Raw genomic sequence first — 22,269 nt, 5'->3', positions numbered from 1 at the left:
AGACTAACGAATCTGTTAAATGTTTTGTAAAATCTTTTACATTAACGTCTTTATTTCTTATTTTTCCTTTGGGGAGATTTTGGATGCACGACAGCATACCTTGTATCTAGCTGCTGAGTGACATCTGCATGAGTGTGGAGACATTTTAATAAAATAAAAACACACTAGAAGGGTAGTATCAAAGCATTTATTTGCAGCTGCATTGTATCAAACAACCCGTAAGCAATACAAAAGTTCAAACATCCGAGTGCAATCTTCACAGTCAGTTTAAGGCAACGCTATTATATACACACACATACTGACATGTAAATGAAGCAGTGCAAAATTGAAAGTGTAAAGTGTGTCACATGTTGCAGGAACAGTGGTTCAGTACAGCGTGTGAGCGTTATTAAGGCACAGGTAAACTCTAAAGACCAGTACTGCCACCAGGCACGAGTCATCTACCATCACGCTCGTGACGAGAGTTCAAACCACCAACAAACTACCGGCTGTGTGTTCATTAGGCACATTGGATCAAACGGCTGCTCTCATGTACAAGTAGCAGATTGTTTCATTATCGACTACACGTCTTTGAGAACAAATATTCCATCTGCTGCTTCATTTTAATTCATTTGTATCCCGCTTCTTAAGTTACGACTGTTTCCTACCCAGCAAGCCAGGAATCACATACCTCCTTTCTCTTTTTGTACGACACGTTATGTTGGAACATACAAAATGAATACAAAGTAGCATCATTACAAGCAAATGTACGAGACAGTAAAACTCCTAAAGTTTAGTTTACGTTGTACAAATCATATCATCTGTTTGGATTAGAAACTAGAGTCACTGGTTGTTTAATGTTTAATGTTTAAAGTGTGAACAACCTAAGAGTTATGAAACACTTCATATTATACTGGATAGACTAACAGGGGCTCTGATTATCATCACTAATAAACTAATATTTTGGACGTCATCTGACAGTTCAATCAACCTGAGGACAACATGTTTGCATCAGTTTTTCAGTGTGTGTGTGTGTGTGTGTGTGTGTGTCACTTGTACAGGCTGAGCTCGGGGCTGTGGTACAGACACATGTAGGAGTCACAGAGCAGGCGGCGAACGGACTCCCGCAAGGAGGCGGAGTCGACTCTGCTCAGCTCGTCCTCCGACAGGCTGAGGTAGCGGCCCACCTCCGGACACGCCTTCACGTGGGGGATGTTGAAGCCGTTCTCTCCACCTGGGAGAGAGAGATACGGGGAGCGCTTTAACCTTGTTTTCACGTCATTTACCTGAATGCCTCTCAGGGGAGGATAAACTCACCTTCTCGGTCCGCCATGCTGTCGAAAAACAGCCAGTCGGCGGGGCGGGGCCCGTGCTTGACGAAGCTCACGTAGTGGCTGGTCTCAATGCACGTCACGGCGAAGAGGGACATCCGCTGGCGGGTGCAGTGCAGAGGGCCGGACCACGGGCCCCCGGGGACGGCGATGTTCACGGGGCCGTGGGACGCCCGCTTACTGTGACTGTGGACCTGCCGATGGGCCGAGCAGACGAGCAGCATCAATACACGAAGCACAAATAGATGTCAGGCGCAAAGTAGGAGGCGGCTACCTGTGTGTTGCATGTCTGGCAGTACTGTTTGAGATGACCGGGAGTGATGTCGGGGTCGTCGTGACACTGGAGACACTCCCACTCAGCTACAGCCTGACAGATACTGCACTGTCTCAGAGCTACAACAACAACAACAACAACTCATGTGAATGTAGCGAGATCTTATATGACTGAAACGTTGCTCAAAAGTGTCCTCACTGTCGTCCAGCAGGTCTGTGATGTCCAGGCTGAGGGTGGGCAAGATGGCGTCAAACATTTTGAAGTCCTTCCCGAACCGAGGCATGAGCAGCAGGAGGCAGGAGGGAGCCTGTTGGGAGGGAGGGGGGGGGGGGGCGATCAAACACACGTGATGTCATTGTTAAGAGGTGTTTCAGGGGACTCGAACTCAACACGTGACAACGTATTTGCTGTGACCTCGACAAACTTGAGGCCGGCGTGGAGGAAGGAGGACTCCAGCAGCGCCTGGACGCTGGCGACCCGCATCCGGCTGGGCGATGGCGAGGTGAGAGGGATGGGGGAGCCAACCGGGGAGAGGGGTAAGGGCGAGGAGGGAGAGGGAGGGAGTGTAGGGGGGAAGAGCTGGTAGAGGTGGCCCTCCTGAGGCTGCCGAGTCATCGATCTGAACGTACGAGGAGACAGAGGAAGCTTTTATTAATGTGCAATTAAAGAAGTAAACTACAGGGTCACTTTACTGTGTGTGATCACGACCTCATTACCTTCTCACATCACAAGAACAATATATAGCGTGAGAGCCTTTTCAACTCGCCTGTGTGGTAATGAAGCAGGGTGTGTGTGTGTGTGTGTGTGTCAGCGGCAGTGATGTCACCTGATCTTGAGGAGCGGCTCGACTTGGAGGAGCTGGAAAAGCTTGTTGAGGAACTCTTCAGGATCTGCCGGACAGAACAGCAGCAGCATGACAGCATTCCTCAGTCTGATCACACACACACACACAGATACACACCAAATGGAGGAGTGAGGACCGCGTACCTTTCTCCTGGTTGGTGAAGCCCGTGTCGCTGTTCACAGCATCCAGCAGTCGTCTCAGGGCCATGGTCTTACTGGCGCACACGTAGCCGTACCTTCAGAAACACACCGGCACAGAAACGTTTGAATAATATTAACACAATCACCGAGTCATGTTATTCATTTTGTCAGATTTCTTACAACTGGAACGACTTTTAAAGTTGCATTTGGTTGTGACATTTCACCATATGATCAGTAGCAGTAACACGAACAGTAAGAGCAATGTGAGAAGAAGAACTACCAGTTACAGTATAATTGGTAGCAATGCTATGACAGCATGTTGGGCTCTTCTTGTTATTTCATGAGCATTGATGCATCGTACTTCATCCTCATGTCAGAAAAAACAAACAGGCATTTATACACGTTTACACACCTTCTCAGAGGGTTGACTATCTCACAGCGCAGCAGGTCCTGAGCCTGACGGGAGTCCTGGTCGGTTTCATTGTCAGACGGCCAAAATAACACCCAGTCTGCTGAACTGCAGCAGGAGAACAGACTGCAGAGAGAAACAGACCATCTAAGTGAATCAATCAGTCAAGCTGTATTTATACATAGCACCTTTTAAAACTAATGCAAAGTGCTTTACTGATGACCGACGAGACGAAAAACAAGACAGAAATGGAGAGAAGAGGAGCCAACGAATGCACAGGATTTAAGTTAAGAGTAAATTAAATACAACACTGAATGAATCGATCATGTAAAAACAGTAAGAAAATACAATTATAGCAAAAATAAAATATCTGCCATTACTAAAACCATAAAAAATAAAAGTGCCTCAGAGTTGTACCTGAAGAGCGTAGCGTCCAGGTAGCATGAGTTGAGGTGGCCCTGGATGCCTCTCTTCCAGCCCTGGTAGAGGTCGGCGGCCTCGTCCCCGTCCGACGGGGGGGTGTGCTCCTCCACGCGCTCGCTGCCCCAGTCTGCAAAGGCTGGGAGCCGCACAGGAGACGGTGTGACATGATATAAACTACACACATATGTTTAAAATACACACTCACACGGTGACTTTCCTACCTATGGAGTTGCATCGCTCCACTTGATTGACAGGCGTCTCGGGGGCGGGAAAGCGGGAGTCCCGTCTGCAGTTGCGAAGCTTGACGAACAGCCCCTTGTTGGCCTGGCAGCGGAAGTGGCGCTCGCCGAGGTAACTGCCGTCTGTCCCTGCAGACAGCTCCTGGTCCTGACACACACAGCGGGGAGGTTGGTGTTTAGAAGATCCATTTGAGACTATTAAAAAAGGAACTAGTTGTGGTGGTATTAAACTAGCATGAAAACAACTTAATGAAAGAGAAGCAGAAACTTCCGCCTCACCAGCTCAATTCCTGCCACCGGTTCCAAAATCCCTCCGATCTGTCCGATCCAGCGGATGACCCCGAAAAGCGGCGGGTCGTTCACTTCGACCATCGACCCCACCTCCAGCTCGCCCTCCGGTCCCGCCTCCTCGCCCTCCTCTGCGAAGACGTCACTGCTGCTGCTGTCGGGAGACCTCAGCGGCGAAGGCGGGCCGTGAAGGCCGTTGGTGGTCGGCGACGTCGGGCTGTGGGGTTTGGGAGGCGGGAGAGGGGGAGGAGGCAGGGCCTTGAGGGAGGGTTTGGGTGGAGGCAGCGGGGGAGGTCTGAGCGCTGGTTTACCGGGTGGCATCAGGGCGACTCTGGGAGCGGAGGCCGACAGTGACGAAGGGCCCGGTTTGGTGATGGAGGGCGGTGACGGCTTCTGGATGGATTTGCTCATCTGGAGAGGAGGGTTGTGACGGTGGGATTTCGGCTCTGGGGACAAAATGGAATAAGAGTTCATGTGAAGTCTCGTTACAAATATATTTTTCATGATCACAACAAAACTGTCTGTGTCCTCGTTGAGGGTCTGTTACCTGAGGACACCTTGGTGGAGGGCAGAAGGAGTCCATAGAGAGGGGAAGGAATGTGGCAGAGCTTCTCTCCCTTATAAAGGCCGTCCCAGTCACCAAGAGGAGCGTCCTGGAACGAGTCAAGTGTTTAAGAAGATAAAAACAACTGAAAATAAATAGTTATAAATGATCTCCTGCGTCATACTGACCAGCAGGACTCCGACGTACGTCCCCGACGAGGACCGGCCGGGTAGGAGGCCACAGAAGCGCACCTCCCCTCCATAGACGCCGTTCTCCAGAGGGAAGCACACCCGCTGGCCTACGTGGAGCCGCGGAGGCGACGCAGGACCTCGGACCTGAACCTGGTTTTGAGCCACGAGGGGCGCCGACTCCGCCGTTCGAGAGAGGACGCCCAGAGACTGCGGCTGAGGAGGGCTGCTGGGACGATGCGAGTGGAAGCTAATGTGACGACTGTGCTGCTGCCCGTTGCTGGGCGGGTTATTATTGCCGCCGCTGCTGCTGCGCTGCTGGTGGTGATGTTGGTGGTGTTGGTGGTCTCGAGACCAGTGGCGGAGCCGGATGTGGCTGACCGGCAGGAAGAGGGCGCAGGCCTCGGGGCAGGTGAAGAGCCGGTGGCCTTTATAGGAGCCGGTGCTTATTCCTTTACCTACTGCTGAACCCTGCAGGGGGAGGCGGAGCAAGGTAGTTACAGGTGAACTCTCTGACCAATCACAGACGATTTAAGGAATACTTCACCCCGAAAACGACCATTTACAGACAGAAAACGGAGTAAATCCTTGATCAATTGATGGATCACTTTTACCTTGAGCTGCACCCCAAAAAACACCGCGCTGCCGCCCCTGGTCAGCGGCCCGATGTATTTAAGATCCGCCTCCGCCAGCTCGTCCTGCGAGCCTATTTGGACCCACAGCGGAGAGTCGACGGGCAGCGTGGCCAAAAGCTGCAGCTTCCCGGGATTGTCTGGGGAAAAACAGAAAGCAATGAAAACCTCACTACAGAGGGAGGAAGCAACCGATTACATGTTCATTACAAGAATACAAGGAAGCACAGTACTGCGACACCACTACCAGCTAACTATTAATGCATTACTTAGAAGTTTTAGGCGAGCCTCCAGGTCACATACAGGCTCCAAGAGGCCGTTGAGGTCAGTCGGGACTTCCAGCAGGTACTTCCTCTCTATTTTCAACATTACTTCGTTGTCCAACACCTGTGGGGAAGACAGGAGGTGTGGAGAGAAAGACAAGTAGAAAGGAGAATCTTATTATATGTTTAATGTATTTTACAATGTTTTACTTATCGTATGTTTAGGTATATGTGTGCTCTATGTTTCACCAGGCTGCAAGATAAACGTGCTCTTTAGAGACAATATAGTTTATTAGATGTAAATAAGTCATTATTATGTTCAGTATTAATTAAGCTACACATTAAAATCTAATTAAATAAATGACTTGGTTTGTCTACAAAGTGTCAGAAGTGAAAATAATATATTTTAATATTTGTTATATATATTTTTATTTTCATAATTTTTATATAATATAAAAAATGTATATAATAATATAACCATTTGTTCATATTTAAATAATTGCTAATTAATTCACCTGATGCATTACATCTAATATAAGTTAATGTGTACCTTGACCCACAGGGAGTCGCCTCTGTTCTTGCCAGAATCTTGCTCCTGGCAGATGAACCCCCGCTTCAGCACAATGGTACCGTCCAGCTGGTCCTGCACCTTCATGTCGGTCGAGATCAAAAACATTTTGGGGGGGCGGCGCTTCCTGATTTGCTCATGAGCCGCTGACATTTTTATATGCGTGTCTTTTATATGTAGTTCACAGAGGAATTAAAATCCTTATTTTTCCTGTAAAAAGTAAGAAATATAATTATATACATGTAAAAGAAAATACAAAATAAAGACATGAGGGCCGCAGCGTCCACCTAGTGACGGTAACGACAGGTAACGTTAACGGCAGTTAGCGAACTAACGTTCACAATTAAACTTTCTACATTAATGTTCACAGACAAGTCCATTTGTGTAAAAAGGTTAAAACAGATAAAGCTACATTCCGTGTCGTAGTTGACTTAAAACTGTAGGCGTTCATCAAACACTCACCAACTTCATCAACTCCCCGGCCGTGTCAACATTTCCCCTCTCATTTAAAGGAGCTACGCTTCAATAACAAACCGCACCGTGAAGCAGGAAGCCGCGTGACCGACACCAGCGGGAGCCAATAGCAAGTGTGGAAAAGTTCCACGGGGGAGAAGTTTCAGCCAATCAGAGCGCGTGTGGGCGTTACTAAGACTGGGGGGAAATTCCACAGTTCTTGATAGATAGGCAAGGTAGACACACTTTATATGCATGTTAAGAATTTGGTACACACCGTGGTTTGTATAAAAGTACATAAAAGACATCAGTGGTTGTATTTTTTTTATTAGTTTATAAATAGAATATAAAAATATTTCCCTGTACTGAACATACTCCATAATTACATTCACACTTCACACATCATCCCTCACGGAAATATATTGCATTGCTTAAAAGAAAAGGAGAAATGTTCTGCGTGCAATCAACATTTGGATTGTCATGCAGAACTCCCTTACAAATATATATACTAGAAAGTGCAATGTTACATGTGCATTATTTGACTTTTAATGGCAAAACACATCATTGTGCCTGTGTGCAGATGTGTTACAGCATCAAGTGTCAGTTTGGGGCAGTAGTGAAATCTACAGATCAGTGGCTCCTTTCTTTTTTGGAGATCTGTGACACTTTAAATAAAGCAGTGTGTACTTGTACATGTTTATGGATGGTGTGACAACTTTAAACTGTGAGTTTGAATATTATTCATTGGGTTTAGTTGGTAGAACTGTCCAGGATTTAACAGTAAACGCATAGATTAGAGAAAAAACAACAATACGTCTTTAGACGGTACAAATCTAGTGTTGTTCTTCTTTCCTACGAGTCATTTTGTGACCCTGATATTATCTTGGAACCAGTACTGTCACAGAGCTGTTTCAAATAAACACATGTCCTACATTTAAAGACACAGACCGTTCTGTACCAGCATACTCTGAGAAGAAACATTTAAAACTGAGGAAAAAAAAACAATTTCATCGTAAATGCTGTTTCGCAACTTTGTAAAGCCCCAGTGGAGTGGAGAAATTGTTAATAAAATGCTATCTTGCATATTTGAGGCATAAGCTACCTCTATAATATCCTTCATAAAACAACTGTAACCTTTGGTGCATCTGAGCTGGATAGCTTATTTGTGTTCCGCTAAATCGATCGCACTGATTCAGCCATGTTAGATGTACCATAGCATCATTTCAGACTTTATGTTCTCAGAATAATACAGTGAAAGGTGTGTGATGGGGGATAACCCAGAGACAGTACAGGTGGGGTACGCAACATGGTTTGCCGTCCTTTAAATAGAAAGCTCTGTGCTTTCAGTTGCCAGTTGTCGTCTTTATTTAACCCCACAGGATTTTATGTAGTGTCTCATCCGAAAGACAAAGGCAGCTCCTCCGCAGATGTAAAGGATCAACAGGCCATGCTCTGTCTTGCTACATCTTCGTTTCAGCATTAAGTCAGTGCAGACGTCAGATAAGATAACAGGTGTCAGGTCAGCGTCAGGTCAGACCCTCTTATCTGGTGCACCAGGTTCACTCATAGCAGGCGACGGGTCTGTTCAGCGTGCGACTGTGGAGGTTTAGAAGTGCAGAGACAAGTGGTCCCGGTTAACAAAGTAGGTGGTGAGTTCCCCTTTGCCCTTGACGTTGACGACTCCTCGGAGAGTGACGCTGTAGCCGATGCTCTCCACCATCTGGGCCGTCTCCTCCGTCACCTGGGAGCAGAAATAAAAGAAGAAGAAGAATCTGTGAGGTTTTTCTGTCTCCATTAATCCATCCACTGATCCACCGCAGTCATTTAAACACATAAGCCACCTCTGTATCCTTCCTACCGACCTGTATCTTGTCCAACACCCCCGTGCTATCCATCCTGCTGGCCACGTTAACGGAGTTCCCCCAGATGTCATACTGAGGTTTATGGGCTCCGATCACTCCTGCGATCACCGGACCGTGGTTTATACCTGCAGGTAAACGACAGGGACGGATGATTAGATGTTCAGGAGCATAGAAAGTGCCTTTCTTTTTCTTAAAATTCTCTCCTCAGAGGTTTACTTAGAGTCCAGCACGGACCAGAACATATTAGATAGAAATATTAAAGTGATTTATTTTTCACTTTCTTTCTTTCATCTAAAATTTGACCATAGTTTTAACACGTTTTACAAATTCTTTGAGGAAAATAAGGAGAAAGAAAGTTTGGAAGTTTTGAGTCAATGGATCAAGTGTAGGAATTATTCAGGGTTTGTCAGCATTAAGGAGACTCACCGATCCGGAGCTTGAAGCTGTTGAAAGAGTGAGCGTTGATACGCTCCAGTTTGCCCATCAGAGCGATGGCGAACTCCACCATGGTGCGCACATGGGTGTAGGACATGTCCACTTTCTGTAGGGGGAGCCAGAGATCACGTGAATGCAGGGCAGGGTGCCTCAAGACAAGCTTTTAAAACATTTAGGAACTGTCTTTTAAAAATAGACGGAAAAACACTTTGCACAGCACATTGCAAGGACTGTCCTGTAAAATGAGAAGAAAGGTTATTAAAAATATGAACAAACTAAGCAAACCTTCTGGTCCTCCCCTTGAGGCTTGTTCCTCAGCCCAGCAGCAGCCATGTACGTACTGCCGATGGTCTTAATCTTCTCCACTGAACAGAATTTGGGCTTAGAGAGAATCTGCACGAGAGAAAGGAGACATGAGCTAGAGACAGCAAACGTGACACCGACATGTGTGTGAACTACATCTTCTTCCTCATACCTCATCGAAGTCTGATATGATCTCGTTGAGGAAGCGCAAACACTCCAGGCCGTCTCTGTTGGCGCTGCTCTCGCTGTAAAACTCTTTAAACTCGGGCACCGAGGCGAACATCACACACACGCAGTCGTACGACTGACTGTAAAGGTCCTGAAACACAGTTTTAACAAAACAAAAGGACTTCATTTCAAGACAACATGCAGTCAAACCTGTTCAGCTCATGAATGTCCTGAAAGTTTTTAACGACCTGAAACTATCGCCTCTAAGTGACAGCAATCATTTTATAAGTGTCGAACGCGTCGACAGAATGATGCTCGATGAATAGTCTACTGTGCATCTTGTTTTGTTTGCTTTTACCTGGTTGCGAATAGTTTTGCCCACGAAGAAGTCGGCGACGTGCAGCGGCAGCACGTTCTGGAGGAGGAGCATGTTGACGTTCTCCATGGTCTCCATCTCTTCGCTCTCCGTCTTGAAGCAGCGGCCCAACAGGAAGTCTACGCGGCAGCCCAGCTCGTCCTGACGGGGGGAGAGAGAGAGAGAGAGAGAGAGAGAGAGAGAGAGAGAGAGAGAGAGAGAGAGAGAGAGAGAGAGAGAGAGAGAGAGAGAGAGAGAGAGAGAGAGAGAGAGAGAGAGAGAGAGAGAGAGAGACAGTGTACACAAACGTATGAACACATTTGGATATAAGGAAAATATGTACTGTATTGTCATTTGTAAACGCACACGTACCTGTCTGGCCAGTATGAGGCATACGATGTAAAAGATGACCAGCCAGACACCGGACATGATCTGAGGGTCCTTCAGTATGCCTGGCCTGTAGAAAAACACATTCACATAATCAAGAGTGTCCTGTGTCTCTCAGTCACACCCCCCCCCCCCCCCCCCCCCCCCCCCCCCCCCCCCCCACGCAGGCCTCTTGCTACAAAAAGCTCTTGAATAAATGATCTGAAACTCCAGACTCAAGGATTCACAATCTGGACTCCAGGGTGCCGGACAAAAGGCAGGAAATTGAACACCGTGGCTGAGCAGCGCAGACGGTGTGATGACTATAGATGGCAGTGAATGAAGGCGGACGAGTGGAAAGTGAACTTCAGCAGGATTACCGAGAGCCTGTGTGGACAGCGGGCGAGCTGGAGTACTTATGTATATTCGTGGCCGCACACTTTCATCCCATTTGTAACAGTTTTATTAACATAATGTAACATAGACAGAATATTACATACTGTACTTTTTTCCCCAGTAAACTGAATAATAGTACTCAAAGCTGTTAAGTCTAAAGTTACACTTTGCTTACTTACTTTTATTGCCCGAAATGGAAATAAGAGGCAAGAAAGTGAGTTTCTCTGCTCATTGCTGTTTTACGGAGACAGCTTGAATTTCTCTCTTCACGTTTTTTCTTTGTTGACACACTTCTCTGGGGCGTGACACTCACTTGGTGCTGTTGTAAAGCAGGTCGACGAGGCATTCGGACCTCGGGGCGTGAACGTGGAGGAAGAGGGCGAGGTAAACCACCACAGCCAGCGTGAGCAGCAGAGCCTTCGCAGACAAGCACGTCCTGACGAACACGATCACCCCCAGCATGGCCAGCAGGCAGCAGTACAGGTAGTACTGGATGTTTGCACAGAGAACGAGTGTTACGACCAGTTTGGTGTGATGTGTGATGTGCGATGTGCGTCTCTAATCACTTTAGACATCCATAAGACATGTAAAGACATGAAACATGGATAAATAACAAAGTGAAGGGATGATTTGGAGGTACTTACAGGCCCAGTGTGGAGTTTGAGAGCCTCCAGCTCTGTGATGTTGGTAGGACGCGACACGCAGTCGTTTCCGGGGAGGAAGAACTGAGAGACGAAAACAACATTTCCAAAATGAATGATAGAACAGCAAAATACATCTATGAAGGACAGGAACTACAAAAAGAAAGCTACGACGGGAGGCAGAAGAGGAGCTCACGTAGTTGAGGATGGCCATAAGCAGAGTCATGAGCACACAGAGGATGACCACAAACAGTCGCAGCGCCGCCCTGGAGGAGACGCCGCGGGACAGCCCCGATATCCACTGAAAACTCAGCGGCATCTTGGATCGCCACTTCTGAAAAACAAAGAAACATTCAAGCATTTAACACGGAAATGCAGCAAAAACTGTTCAAACTTAAATGCTGAATGCCAGCCAGGAATATATGCTGAGTGGTATCACAAACACACCACAGTACGTGTTCGTTTACCTCCAAGTATCCGGTGAAAACGATGGACATGAGCAGCACCAGCACCGGGAAAGTCACGCCGTACGACACTGCCATCTCAAAGTTACTGGGAGGGGTGAGAACAGATCATTTATCTTTTATCCCTCATTCCAGTGTGAGCAAATGAAGACGCACGCAACGAGTATGATCAAGTGAAGATCAAATGTGGCCAAAAGTGCTGCTCACTTTTTAGAGACGAGCATCTGGACGGCGAAAATAGTAACAAAGATGAAAGCTATGCAGCTCACTGAATGGTGTAGATCCTTCACCTCTGAGAGGCTGAACTGGAAGACAAAACGGTTATCAAACAAACAGAAATAATTGTTTTGCAAACACACACACACACACACACACAGATACTGTGCATCCTACTTGTTTCTGCTCTTTCATGCACACACGACCGGATTTACGTTTTTCTGAAATTAGACATGAGAATGAAGCTACCTCTCTCTCCAGATCCAGGTCGTTGAACAGCAGAGTCAAACAGTTGAGCCTCTTTGTTCTCCTCCTTCACGAAAAATAAAAGATAGAAAGTCAAAGTCAAAGGATGGACGGACGTGAAACGAGCTGATTTAATCCCAAAATATGAAGTACAGACTGGAAGCCTACAAAGACTAAAAAGGGCCTAAAACTGGCCTAAAAATGTCAGCAAGAAGTTGCTCAAAGACCAATCATATTTTTAAGAACAGACATGTTTTTGTCACGTCTTGTATCGTTCCTTCCAGCATATTTGTTATATTTTTCCACCAACTATAAACAATTTACAACAGATAACTTACACTGCGTTGTCCAGCGTGTCCAGTGATCCCCTGACACCAGTATCCACAACCAAACTGGGACAAAACAAAGAACACGTTAGAAACAGCTTTTACCAAAACAATATGCCGTATTCCTGATTCCACTCGTGTGTTTTCAGAAGGAGCAAAACACTCTGTTCCTCCAGCACCTCAGTTTAGGACTTTACCGATAACATAATGCCGTGAAAGTGCTCATCTAAACCTAAAGCACTCGTGTCACGCTTTACTCGGATGCTACTGAAGTTAAATAATGCTGGTGTATTTTGCATAATTTCTGGGAAAATCTGGGAACTTACCAGGCGGGGTTGTTCTGGCAAGGTGGCCTTTCCTGAAGCAAACACACACACACACACACACACACACACACACACACACACACACACACACACACACACACACACACACACACACAGTCAACAAAATGCATGACCGAATGTCCCCTCTTTCAAATATACAATAAAATGTCAAACCCCAGTGAGAACCAGAGAAAGGATCAGAAAACTGTGTGTTCCTAATATGTATTTGAAAACACTATGATACAAGGATTTTCTGTATATGTATTGCGTCTGTGTATACTTTAAGTCCATCTACGTCTATTTTTACTTTCATGCACGGATCAATATGTGGGAGAAACCAAGCAACAAAGTGGGGGGGAGCAGCACAAATACATACGGTCGACCCCTGTGATTGGATCATGGCGACATTGGGGGGAATGTTTGGCGTGGTGGAGGGCGTGGCATCGTGGTTGCTCAGGTCCGCGAAGGGGTGGATGTTCCTCCAGGACTGCAGGTACTGAGACATCCGAATCGACGTCCGCTGCCTGCTCTCGCCTGCAGTGAGAGTGATTGCCTGGAATCGAGACGGAGATCACTTTATTTGACTTGATTGTGATTTGTTTTTTCCCCTCACTGGAGATGGATCGCAGCAGAGAGCAGCATCGTTGTAATTTAAAGATCCAAGAGCACGTCTGCAGGGTTTGAGAGCTCCACTGATGCCCATGCAATGCACACAAAAATGACACATCTGCAGCGTTCTCTGTATACACACATACAGTCTATGTCAGGAAGTTGCATACTTAGGTTACCAGATTAACACCAAATCAATGACGAGATTAACCAGAAACTTCACATCTTAGATTGCCAATTTTCTGTGCAGATAACATGCTGTTGACTGTCAAAATATATCAATGAGTACATCAATAAAGTGCTTTTTAGGTGTTCTGAATGTGCTGAATGTGCACAAATCAGACTCTGAATAAAACATACCAGTTTAGGTCTCCTGGTAATGTTTCCCGGCTTGTGGGGGTCGATCACCAGATAGGTTTTTCTGTCTTTAAGAAGAGAATCCCGACTCCCCCCGTCTCCATTCTCCACTTCAAACGCTCCGTTCAAGTGCTGCATTGTCTCCTCTGAGATATGGACCCGCCTGTTAATAATAATAGTAATAATAATACGAGTCAAAAGAGAGTCGAGAGGCATCTCTATCATCTACACCAACTCAGATTTTTGTGTTATCTCTGAGCAGACGTTCTCACCCAGGAAGGCCTCCAGACTCCATGTGGTTGGCTAACGTGACGTCGTGCGACCACACGTCGTACTGCCACTTCTGCAAGCCGATGACGCCGCAGAGCACGTTGCCGGTGTGAACGCCCACCCGCATGCTGATCTCCACCCCCGTCGCCTCTCGCAGTTTACTACAGGGGAGACGGACGTACGAGTAAAATCAGAATGTAAGAGATATTCAGTCCTGCTAACTCATACATAAGATGACAGAAATCAGTTTTAAATTCCATGAAAACTCCATTATTTGCAACAAAAAGAAGAATCGAACACTTCTACATCAGATGCTAATTAATAGCATTGAATGGCTTTTGTGGCTGGAAAAAAAACACCATCTTATAAAGAGGGAGAACACAAAAAAAATATATTCTATAAATAAAAAAACTGACCTGATGGCAGTGCACATTTCCAGACCCATCCGAACACAGTTCCTGGCGTGTGTTGGAATGGGGTCGGGCAGACCGGACACACAGTAGTAGCAGTCACCCAAGATCTTAATGCGAAGACACCCATTCTTCTGTGAGTAGGAGGAGGAGACAGAGAGAGGGGGGAGTCAGGAATCAGCTGGTTCAAAACCCAACAACAACACGACCCTTTGAGATGCAGCAGGAGTTTGTATTTTGGGCTGGATGTGCTGGCGTTCTTTACCTTGGCGATGTCATCGAATCTGCCAAAGAGCTTGTTGAGCACAGCGACCAGCTCCTCCGGTGTGCAGCTGCTCGCCAGCTTTGTGAAGCCCACGATGTCGGCATAGAGGATGCTACACAAGATAGACACAAAGGTGAGGCAAAGATACGGCACGAGGGGGGAAAAGCTAGCTATACGGTGACACCTGCGGCTCAGCCCAAGGAGGATGCCATCAGTGTTAACGGGATGATCATCACCTGACGTCGTTGTGCTTGCGCACGTAGAGGCTGTGGAAGTTGTGGGAGGTGTGGGAGTTGGTTTCTTTCTGCTCTTCGCTTTTGGGCTTGAAGAGCTTGTTTATAACCTCCGTTTTCAGCTCCATGGCAATGTACCGTGGCAACACCGACAGGAGGAGCTGCTCCTGTTGCCGAGGACAAAGAGAGGACAGAGGGGGGGGGGTCATTGGATTTCTTTGACAATCTGTTCACACAGGCTGTAAAAGAAATTGGCGTCCCTTGATGCCATGTTTACCGAGCGGACCGCGTTTCATCTATTTGTTTACCTGCTGTGAATAGTGTCTATTTGGGTTTGCCTATTCTGTTACTGGGGCTTCAGACAAGTGAATGATTAATCTATTGACCTAATAGCAAGAAAAGCATACAGTAACTAAACCCAGGCTGTCCGGGTAAAGGGCCCTTTAATGAGAGCGATTACACATAATGATTTTAAACTGAAAGACGCTGCACTGAAGAGAAAAGAGATTGGAACTACGATAAACCAAGAAAAGCAAATAAAAGGCTGAGCCAAATGAAAATGAGTTTCCTCTAAACTGAGCTGCTTTTGAGCTTCAGAGATCATTTTTGCATTTAGAATAAAGCTACACTGTCTGACGTGCTTGAAGCCAGTGTTCCAACCTGCTGATATTTCTTGATTTCCTTCTGGGAGCGTACGACGCTGAACTGCTCTCTCTTCTGATTGGATATCCTGCGATCCTGCTCGGTCATCCACAGGTGGAAAATCCCGACGCCGTTCACGCACACGAACAGCAGCGCGTTCGCCACCAGCTGGGAAAGGAAGTCAGAGGAAAGGAAAGGAGATCATTGATACTTCTCCATGAAAAAAAAAGTGATGCAGATCATTTGCATATGTTCCGTTTTGCGCAGTGCAACTGTAAAACCCGCTGGTCACCAAACCAACAAGGCAGCATTATGCAGACCGACGTAAACCTCACACGACATATTTGAATTTCAGACGCCATTCTCTGGCACGTGCAGAAGGCGCTCCATCTCTTTAGATTGGCAGGTCATTTGCAAAGTATTTGTCTACGTATACATTTGAAGCCTTTATTATGTACACATATTTGTTTGCATCTCCCCTTTTGCTTCAAGTCTGCGTGCGATGCTAAGCTACCCCACACACACACACGGCTCTAGCTTTAAGCATGACAAAGCAAATCTTTACCTGCACAGCCAGGTCGGGCGTCTCTGGTTTGGTGACGGGGACGTACACGCTGATGATGATGATGTGTGAAAGGCTGGTCCCGATCCCAACCATGAGCGCCCAGGCCATAGAGAGAGGCAGCACGGTGTACACGCTCAGAGAGAGGAAGAGGAAAAACGCCACCTGTTCCCACGCGGTGACGGGTCCGCCGGTGAAGATGAAGACTATGGCGATGATGTACAGCGTCCCCCAGACGAAGAGGGCCAGGGCTCCTCCGCAGCGCCTCACCGTGGCCAGCCAGGGCAGGCAGACGAGCAGGACGGCACTCAGGCAGAGAACCACGCCCAGCACCGCCAGAGCGCCTACGTGGACGTTGGTGTTCTGTGCAGAGACGAGAAGAAACTGTGAGCGGATTTTACTGTGAAAGGGGTCGAATTTAAAGGCAGAAACATCTTAAAAGGTTTTTCTTTACCGCTGTATAGACGCTGCGTGACCACTAGGAGCGGTACAAAGAAATGTCAATCGCTGGTACAAAGGAAGCGAAGGAGCACTTTCACGTTAATATGCATTTGAGAAGACTTATCTGGCATTTTGCTGGTTTGAGGCATGCAGGCATGCTTTTTACTCGGCTCCTGCCATGCGAAGTGAGTGTGTTCAACCGGTTAGTTTGTGTGGCACAAACCTAGCCAAAAGTAATGTCTGTGTAATGATCGGTTGTCAAACCAGCAGCACTCTGATCTTTTGTACTTGTATGACGTTAGAAAACAAACAAGCCTGTGCTGGTAGAAGCTCGGGATGGACCAAGACACAAAATAGTTTTTTAATTAAAAAACACAGACACACCAGTTTCTGTGCAAACCTATAATTTTGTGTCTGTGTAATATTCTGTACAACACAGATCCCATCATGCAACTGTGAAGGCTGTGAAAGATAAATGCTTTGTTACTTCCTGTTGGGAGTTTTGTTATCTACAGCACTGTGAACAGTCAAAGCTTTATATTCACATTAAAAGGAAGTAATGTGTTTTTAACTGTCTGTTCCGTTGCAGGTTTCGTGGGAACGAGAAGCCAAGAATGTCGTGGTGTTTTGGAAGAACGGGTTTAATTTCCTTGACCTCCACTGAAACTTTGTCCAGCAAAGTGTTCAATGGAGCCATAAAGTATTATGGAGATATCTGTAATATCTCTTACAGTGTTGAATTTAAACCTAAAAGTGTGCAAAATACCACAACAACCTTCCTCATACTTAATCAAAATTGGGAATATTTTCTTTTGGAGCAAAAATATTGAAAAAACTGCGACAAATTCTCTCTGTTCAGGACGAGGACGTGCTGCTTTTCTTTGCCATAAATAGTAGTAAACTGAATTCCTTTTGGTTTCAGATTTTCGGTCAGACAGACGTTTGAAGACGTCACTTTGGGCTTTGGGACAAGGTGACGGACAGTTTTCAGACCCCAAAGACTTCAAATTTGATTGACTAACAGTCTAAAACCCAAACCGAGTTTCCGCTTTAACTCAAATTATATTTGACAAAAACCTGTATGTATGTGTCAAACAGACAAAGCATACCCCTTCACACACACACACACACACTCTCTCTGCACGTCTCACCCTTCCTGTGGCGGGAATGAGGATGATGATGGCCACACAGAAGGCCAAAGACAGCACCAGTCCAGACACCATGGCCGGAGTCTCCTCCACGCACTGCAGGAAGGCCCTGTTGAACGCCTGGTAGCAGCAGCACACGCCCTCTTTCACGCTCTGCCTGGACCGGGTGCTCCGCCGGTCCTCGTCTCCGATCTCGTCTCTGTCGTCCCACCTGATGTCGATGCTGTCCCTCGTTTGGCCGCCTTTGAACGCGACGTCGGGGAATGCGGGCGAACCGCCGTCGCCGGGTGAGTTTTCGGCTTTCGCGTTGAGCTCAAAGTCAATTTTGGATTCGCCTGTATCGTCGTCCAGACTCTTGTTGGTGTTTTTGATGGAAGAGTCTAAACTGGGTTCAGAAAAATCAACAACGGTGAAAGCTTTCGTCTTTTCATAGTCGTCAGTGCCGTCAGGGGACGATGTGACCTGGGCATCGTGATCCGAAGCCTGCGGGGTCACCGGTGTTCCCTTCGACAAAGGGTTGGCCTCCAGAGGTTCGGGGGCCTGCTCTGTTTTAGCCACCCCGACCTCCACGGAGACCTGGGATCCACTGAGTCCTGAGTTGCTCGCATTTAATTTGGAGTCCTTCCCGCTTTTTGAGCCGTCGTTTCCTTGCAGAATGTTAATGTCTGATTGTTTTACTCCGTCTTTCGTTCGACTGAAGTCGTCGAGCTCCATGATATTGGAGACGACCACACCGTCCGGCACAGAAGACACCTCTGGAGCTTCTTCCCCAGTCCTCCCCTCTTCCTGAAGATCTTGCCACTTGTCCGGCATCGTGACCGTGTGGAGTGACGTCACCGTCAACCGACCTGTCGCTTTGCTTTTTCTGTCTGTTTGTCTCTCTGTCTGTTTGTCATGATAAACACACACTTTACTTCTTTTGTCTTTTCCCCTTTTATCTGAGAGAATCTGTGTTTTGAATCGTCTCCTACAGCTCCGAAGGTATCATCAAACTTGATTGTGATGACGCCGAGGATCGTGTTCTTTCTGAGGTCACATAACATCCGTTAAGGTCCAAAAGATCGCTGGTAAGGAATCTTAAGACGAAGCATAATCTCCTTTGACGAGTGCTGATGCACGGCGGATGGAGTCCTGCTGCCAAAAAGAAAAAAAGACAAACAATTCTTAAAAAGTTACAACACAAAGAATAAACGAATGACTTCTAAGCTGAGAGACTGTGCTTGCGTCTGTGTCACAGCAGCAAAGTTCAACAGTGAGAGCAAAGAAGTCCTACCTGTGTACGCTTTTAATGCCATTTTAATGACAAACTTCTTCTCGTCATTTCCCCATTATGCAAAAGAACGTGTTAGTCCAGCTTGCGTGCTCTTCCTCTGACACAATACACACTGTTCAGGTTTGTACCGGAATGACATGTCAGAGGCGCACCCAGTGCATATTAAAGACATTTTTTCCGGTCACCACCTAGACTCTGAGTCTTCTTCCCTGTCATCTGACTGTACTTTGTCGTGACACCATCAATGTCAGGATTAAATAAATCTCTTTGTAATCTGTCTCTTCTGCCGCAGGTACACATCTGATTTGACAGCAAAGCGACAGAGGGATTAAACAGGAATCTATCCGTTCACCCCGATCAACCTGACCCAGTGTAACAGATCGGGTCCTTTTACACCACAACAACCTGGTTCCTTTTGAACATTTTTACAAAGGTTTTTTAAGGCTGACACACACTTTACGCTGGGACATTATGTGGTGAACAACAATACATGTATTGTTGTTTTACTGGTGTCCCTGTTCCCGGTCTGCTGGTTTCACTACTCTGTTCTTCTGCTCGTCTGTGAAGCACTTTGCAAAAATAAAAAAAAGAAGAAGAAGAAGAGGGGTTTTCCAAAACCTACTCACTTATTTAAGCTCAAAAGAAAACAAACAAGCCTTTGCTGCTTGACGATCACGATGGAGCAGAACACAGAATTGGAACAAAAGCAATTGCTTTTACAATTTCTAGTCATAATGAACAAAACAAACACAACAGTTCCTGTGCAAAACTCTGAAGGGTCTTGTAAAGATAAATGCTTCGTTACGTCCTGTTGGGAGTTTTGTTGTGAACAATCAAAGCTTTATATTAACATTAAAGGGAAGTAATGTGATTTTAACTGTCTGTTTCGTTGCAGGTTGACCTACATATGTCCTGTTTTAAAGTGTGCCACCGCTTTGTGGGGAGCGAGAAGTCACGCAGGATTTCCAATTGAAGCTCAAGAATGTTGTGGTGTTTTTTGGAAGAACGGGTTTAATGCTCTATTTCCTTGACCTCCATTGAAGCCGGCTCAACTCAGCAAAGTGTCTCTTACAGTGTTGAGCTGTAACCTAAAAGTATGCAAAACAGCACAACTACCTTCCTCAAACTCAATCACAATACTTTTATTGTTGTTCCACTGGTGTCTCTTCTCCTTGCCTCCTGGTTTCAATAATCCGTTGTGCATGTCTGTAAAGCACTTTGCAAAAGAAGAAGAAGAAGAGGGGGGGGGGGGGGGTTCTAAAACGTACTCAGACCTCTTAAGTTCAATATCAAACATTTAAATTGAATATTACTTAAATGTTTCTTCCAGTTTCTTCCGTGCTTTCCCAGTTACGGTCAAGCTAATTCGACTACTCAGTTACTTTTCGATGACCAACCATAAAAAATACATTAAATTCAAGACATTTCTTATTGTACTTTAACACAGGGCTGCAACTTTATCAACTTAAAAACAAATTATCGATTAATCTGTATATTGTTTTCTCAATTAATCCATAAGCCTAGTTGTTTTTTATGTAGAGCCCAAGGTGAACTACTAGTCTACTGACTAACAGCTTGAACCAACCACTAAAAGAAATAAGTAAATACAAATAAAATAAAAACTACTTTTTCTTCAGTGATTCTAGAGACAAAATATTCATAAAAATATATATTTTTTCATGCAAAATGACGTCCAGTTTAGGGTCAAAGTGGACCAAAAGAGCATCTGTCCAGCAACACAATTCATGTATTCAATATCAATATGATCAGTCCAAGTTAACTTATTATTTCACGTTAATAAAAGTTGACTGCTTGACAGAACAAAACAAAAGGGTAGTGACATTAACATACAAGTTGAAACAAGAAAAGCACATTTCAAGAAGTTAATATTAGGATAAATAATATTCTTACCTCATTGTTGGCTAATTAACGCACACAAGATAAGTTTAATTTCACTTATCTGCGTCTTTACCGCTGCTTCCTCCGTCTGCCGCAGACAGCACTGACCATTGCTGTCACGGAAATATTTTAACCCTTAAAACCGGTAATAACCGTGAAGATCAACCCGTTAAAACCGTTTGGGTTCTTTTAAAAAAAGAAAAAGAAGCACAGACGCGTCTGGTTCTGCGCTCGAGCGAGTCTCTTGTGTACTTTGTGCTCGCGAGGGCTCGAGTGAGGAAGCAGGTGAATGCGGGGGCGTGCGCACGCAATCACGTGCACGAGCGCTCTGGTCCAGCAATGCAAATAGGAGGAGACAAGGAGAGAGGATAGATGGAGAGGAAGGACGGGTCAAAGAACGGACTGCAGCTGTTTTCTCTTTTTAAACACAACAACAACAACATTTTAGGAAAGCACAAATACATTTACTGTAGTACTGAACTTAAGTAGAACATCTGAGAAACAATTATTAAAATTGATTAATCAATTAGCTGATTGACATAAAATGATCTGCCGTGCTTTTCATGGTTCCACATCCTCAGATGTATCCTTTCCTTTTGAATTATTCTATTAATTTGAATTTATCTTAAAATCATTTATGATTATTATGTATAATCGATCCATTGAATGGAGATAATAATCAGCAGAATTATCCGTAGTGAAAATAATAGTTAATGGTTCAAAATTAGCTCCACCTCAACCCACTGCAACATTAAAATCCTCATTTTACATTAATGCACGAGTAATAATAACGTAATGATATAATATATATAAATATAAAATAACAGGCAAGAGACATTTTTCTGCATCAGAACTTTAAGTACATTTTCCTGACTATACTTTTACTTTTAGTAGCCTAGTATTTTAAAGCAGGACTTTAATTAACAATGTATTTACACAGCGTGGTATTAGATATAGTTATATTGTTCTACAATTGTTTTACAGAGGTGTTGATTCAACTTTCTGATTGTTTTGGAGGCTGTTTGTTTGAGGAGCTGGTTTATTAATTAAATAGTGGTGTTTTTCTAATATTGTGTCCTCCACATTTATGACTCAGGGTGGACATACTTTCATAAACACCTCTCAATATACAAATTATACAATAATAAAAACGAAAGTAGTGACACACAACATACATATAAAACTAGAGAAAAGTCTTTGTCTAACAGCATGAAAATAGAAAAACTAAAAAGTCCTCTATGTCTTATTGGTGTAGTAATATTTCCCTGTATTGCTAAACAAGCAATTTTACAACATCGGCAAACACACACACACTACTGTGAAGACGGTGCAGCTGCAGGTTTTATGGCCAAATAAAAACGATGTGTATTACATACGAATTACATAAGAATGACTATACACAAGTATTGTCATTCTAAAGGTATACATGTACATTACTTTTTCCATTTTCTGCTACTTTATACTTCTACTCGACTACATTT

At 45.3% G+C, this 22,269-nt stretch overlaps 2 protein-coding genes across 3 annotated transcripts; both read right to left on the bottom strand.

Moving 5' to 3' along the window:
• Window positions 1–179: 179 nt before the first annotated feature.
• Window positions 180–6,635, bottom strand: cyld3 (cylindromatosis (turban tumor syndrome) 3). The gene is made up of 17 exons (XM_079184479.1): window positions 6,585–6,635; window positions 6,105–6,332; window positions 5,561–5,678; window positions 5,274–5,431; window positions 4,660–5,130; window positions 4,475–4,580; window positions 3,919–4,373; window positions 3,622–3,787; window positions 3,395–3,536; window positions 2,981–3,103; window positions 2,572–2,663; window positions 2,411–2,474; window positions 1,999–2,203; window positions 1,783–1,891; window positions 1,585–1,703; window positions 1,297–1,504; window positions 180–1,213 (listed from the first exon to the last, which is right to left on the bottom strand). The coding sequence occupies exons 2-17, from the start codon at window positions 6,273–6,275 to the stop codon at window positions 1,029–1,031; spliced, it is 2,892 nt and encodes a 963-aa protein (XP_079040605.1). The 5' UTR covers window positions 6,276–6,332; window positions 6,585–6,635; the 3' UTR covers window positions 180–1,028.
• A 267-nt stretch (window positions 6,636–6,902) lies between these two features.
• Window positions 6,903–21,005, bottom strand: LOC306714866 (adenylate cyclase type 2). Of its 2 annotated transcripts, none has more exons than XM_079185034.1 (25): window positions 20,801–21,005; window positions 17,620–18,750; window positions 16,031–16,390; window positions 15,484–15,633; window positions 14,827–14,990; window positions 14,591–14,702; window positions 14,332–14,459; window positions 13,918–14,076; window positions 13,649–13,808; window positions 13,056–13,232; window positions 12,680–12,711; window positions 12,366–12,419; window positions 12,031–12,094; window positions 11,773–11,870; window positions 11,569–11,653; window positions 11,298–11,435; window positions 11,105–11,185; window positions 10,774–10,949; window positions 10,071–10,155; window positions 9,702–9,860; window positions 9,348–9,494; window positions 9,158–9,265; window positions 8,864–8,978; window positions 8,438–8,562; window positions 6,903–8,316 (listed from the first exon to the last, which is right to left on the bottom strand). In XM_079185034.1, exons 2-25 carry the CDS (start codon window positions 18,427–18,429, stop codon window positions 8,182–8,184), a joined length of 3,822 nt encoding a protein of 1,273 aa, XP_079041160.1. In that variant the 5' UTR covers window positions 18,430–18,750; window positions 20,801–21,005; the 3' UTR covers window positions 6,903–8,181. The 2 variants fall into 2 exon arrangements, with proteins under 2 accessions (XP_079041160.1, XP_079041161.1); XM_079185035.1 differs by lacking the exon at window positions 20,801–21,005 and adding an exon at window positions 18,890–18,987.
• Window positions 21,006–22,269: the final 1,264 nt, after the last annotated feature.

Source organism: Pholis gunnellus, assembly GCF_910591455.1.
Source record: "Pholis gunnellus genome assembly, chromosome: 23".
Lineage (NCBI taxonomy): Eukaryota > Metazoa > Chordata > Actinopteri > Perciformes > Pholidae > Pholis > Pholis gunnellus.
The sequence above is the reverse complement of the archived record's forward strand: the minus strand, read 5'-3'. Positions and strand labels throughout refer to the sequence as shown.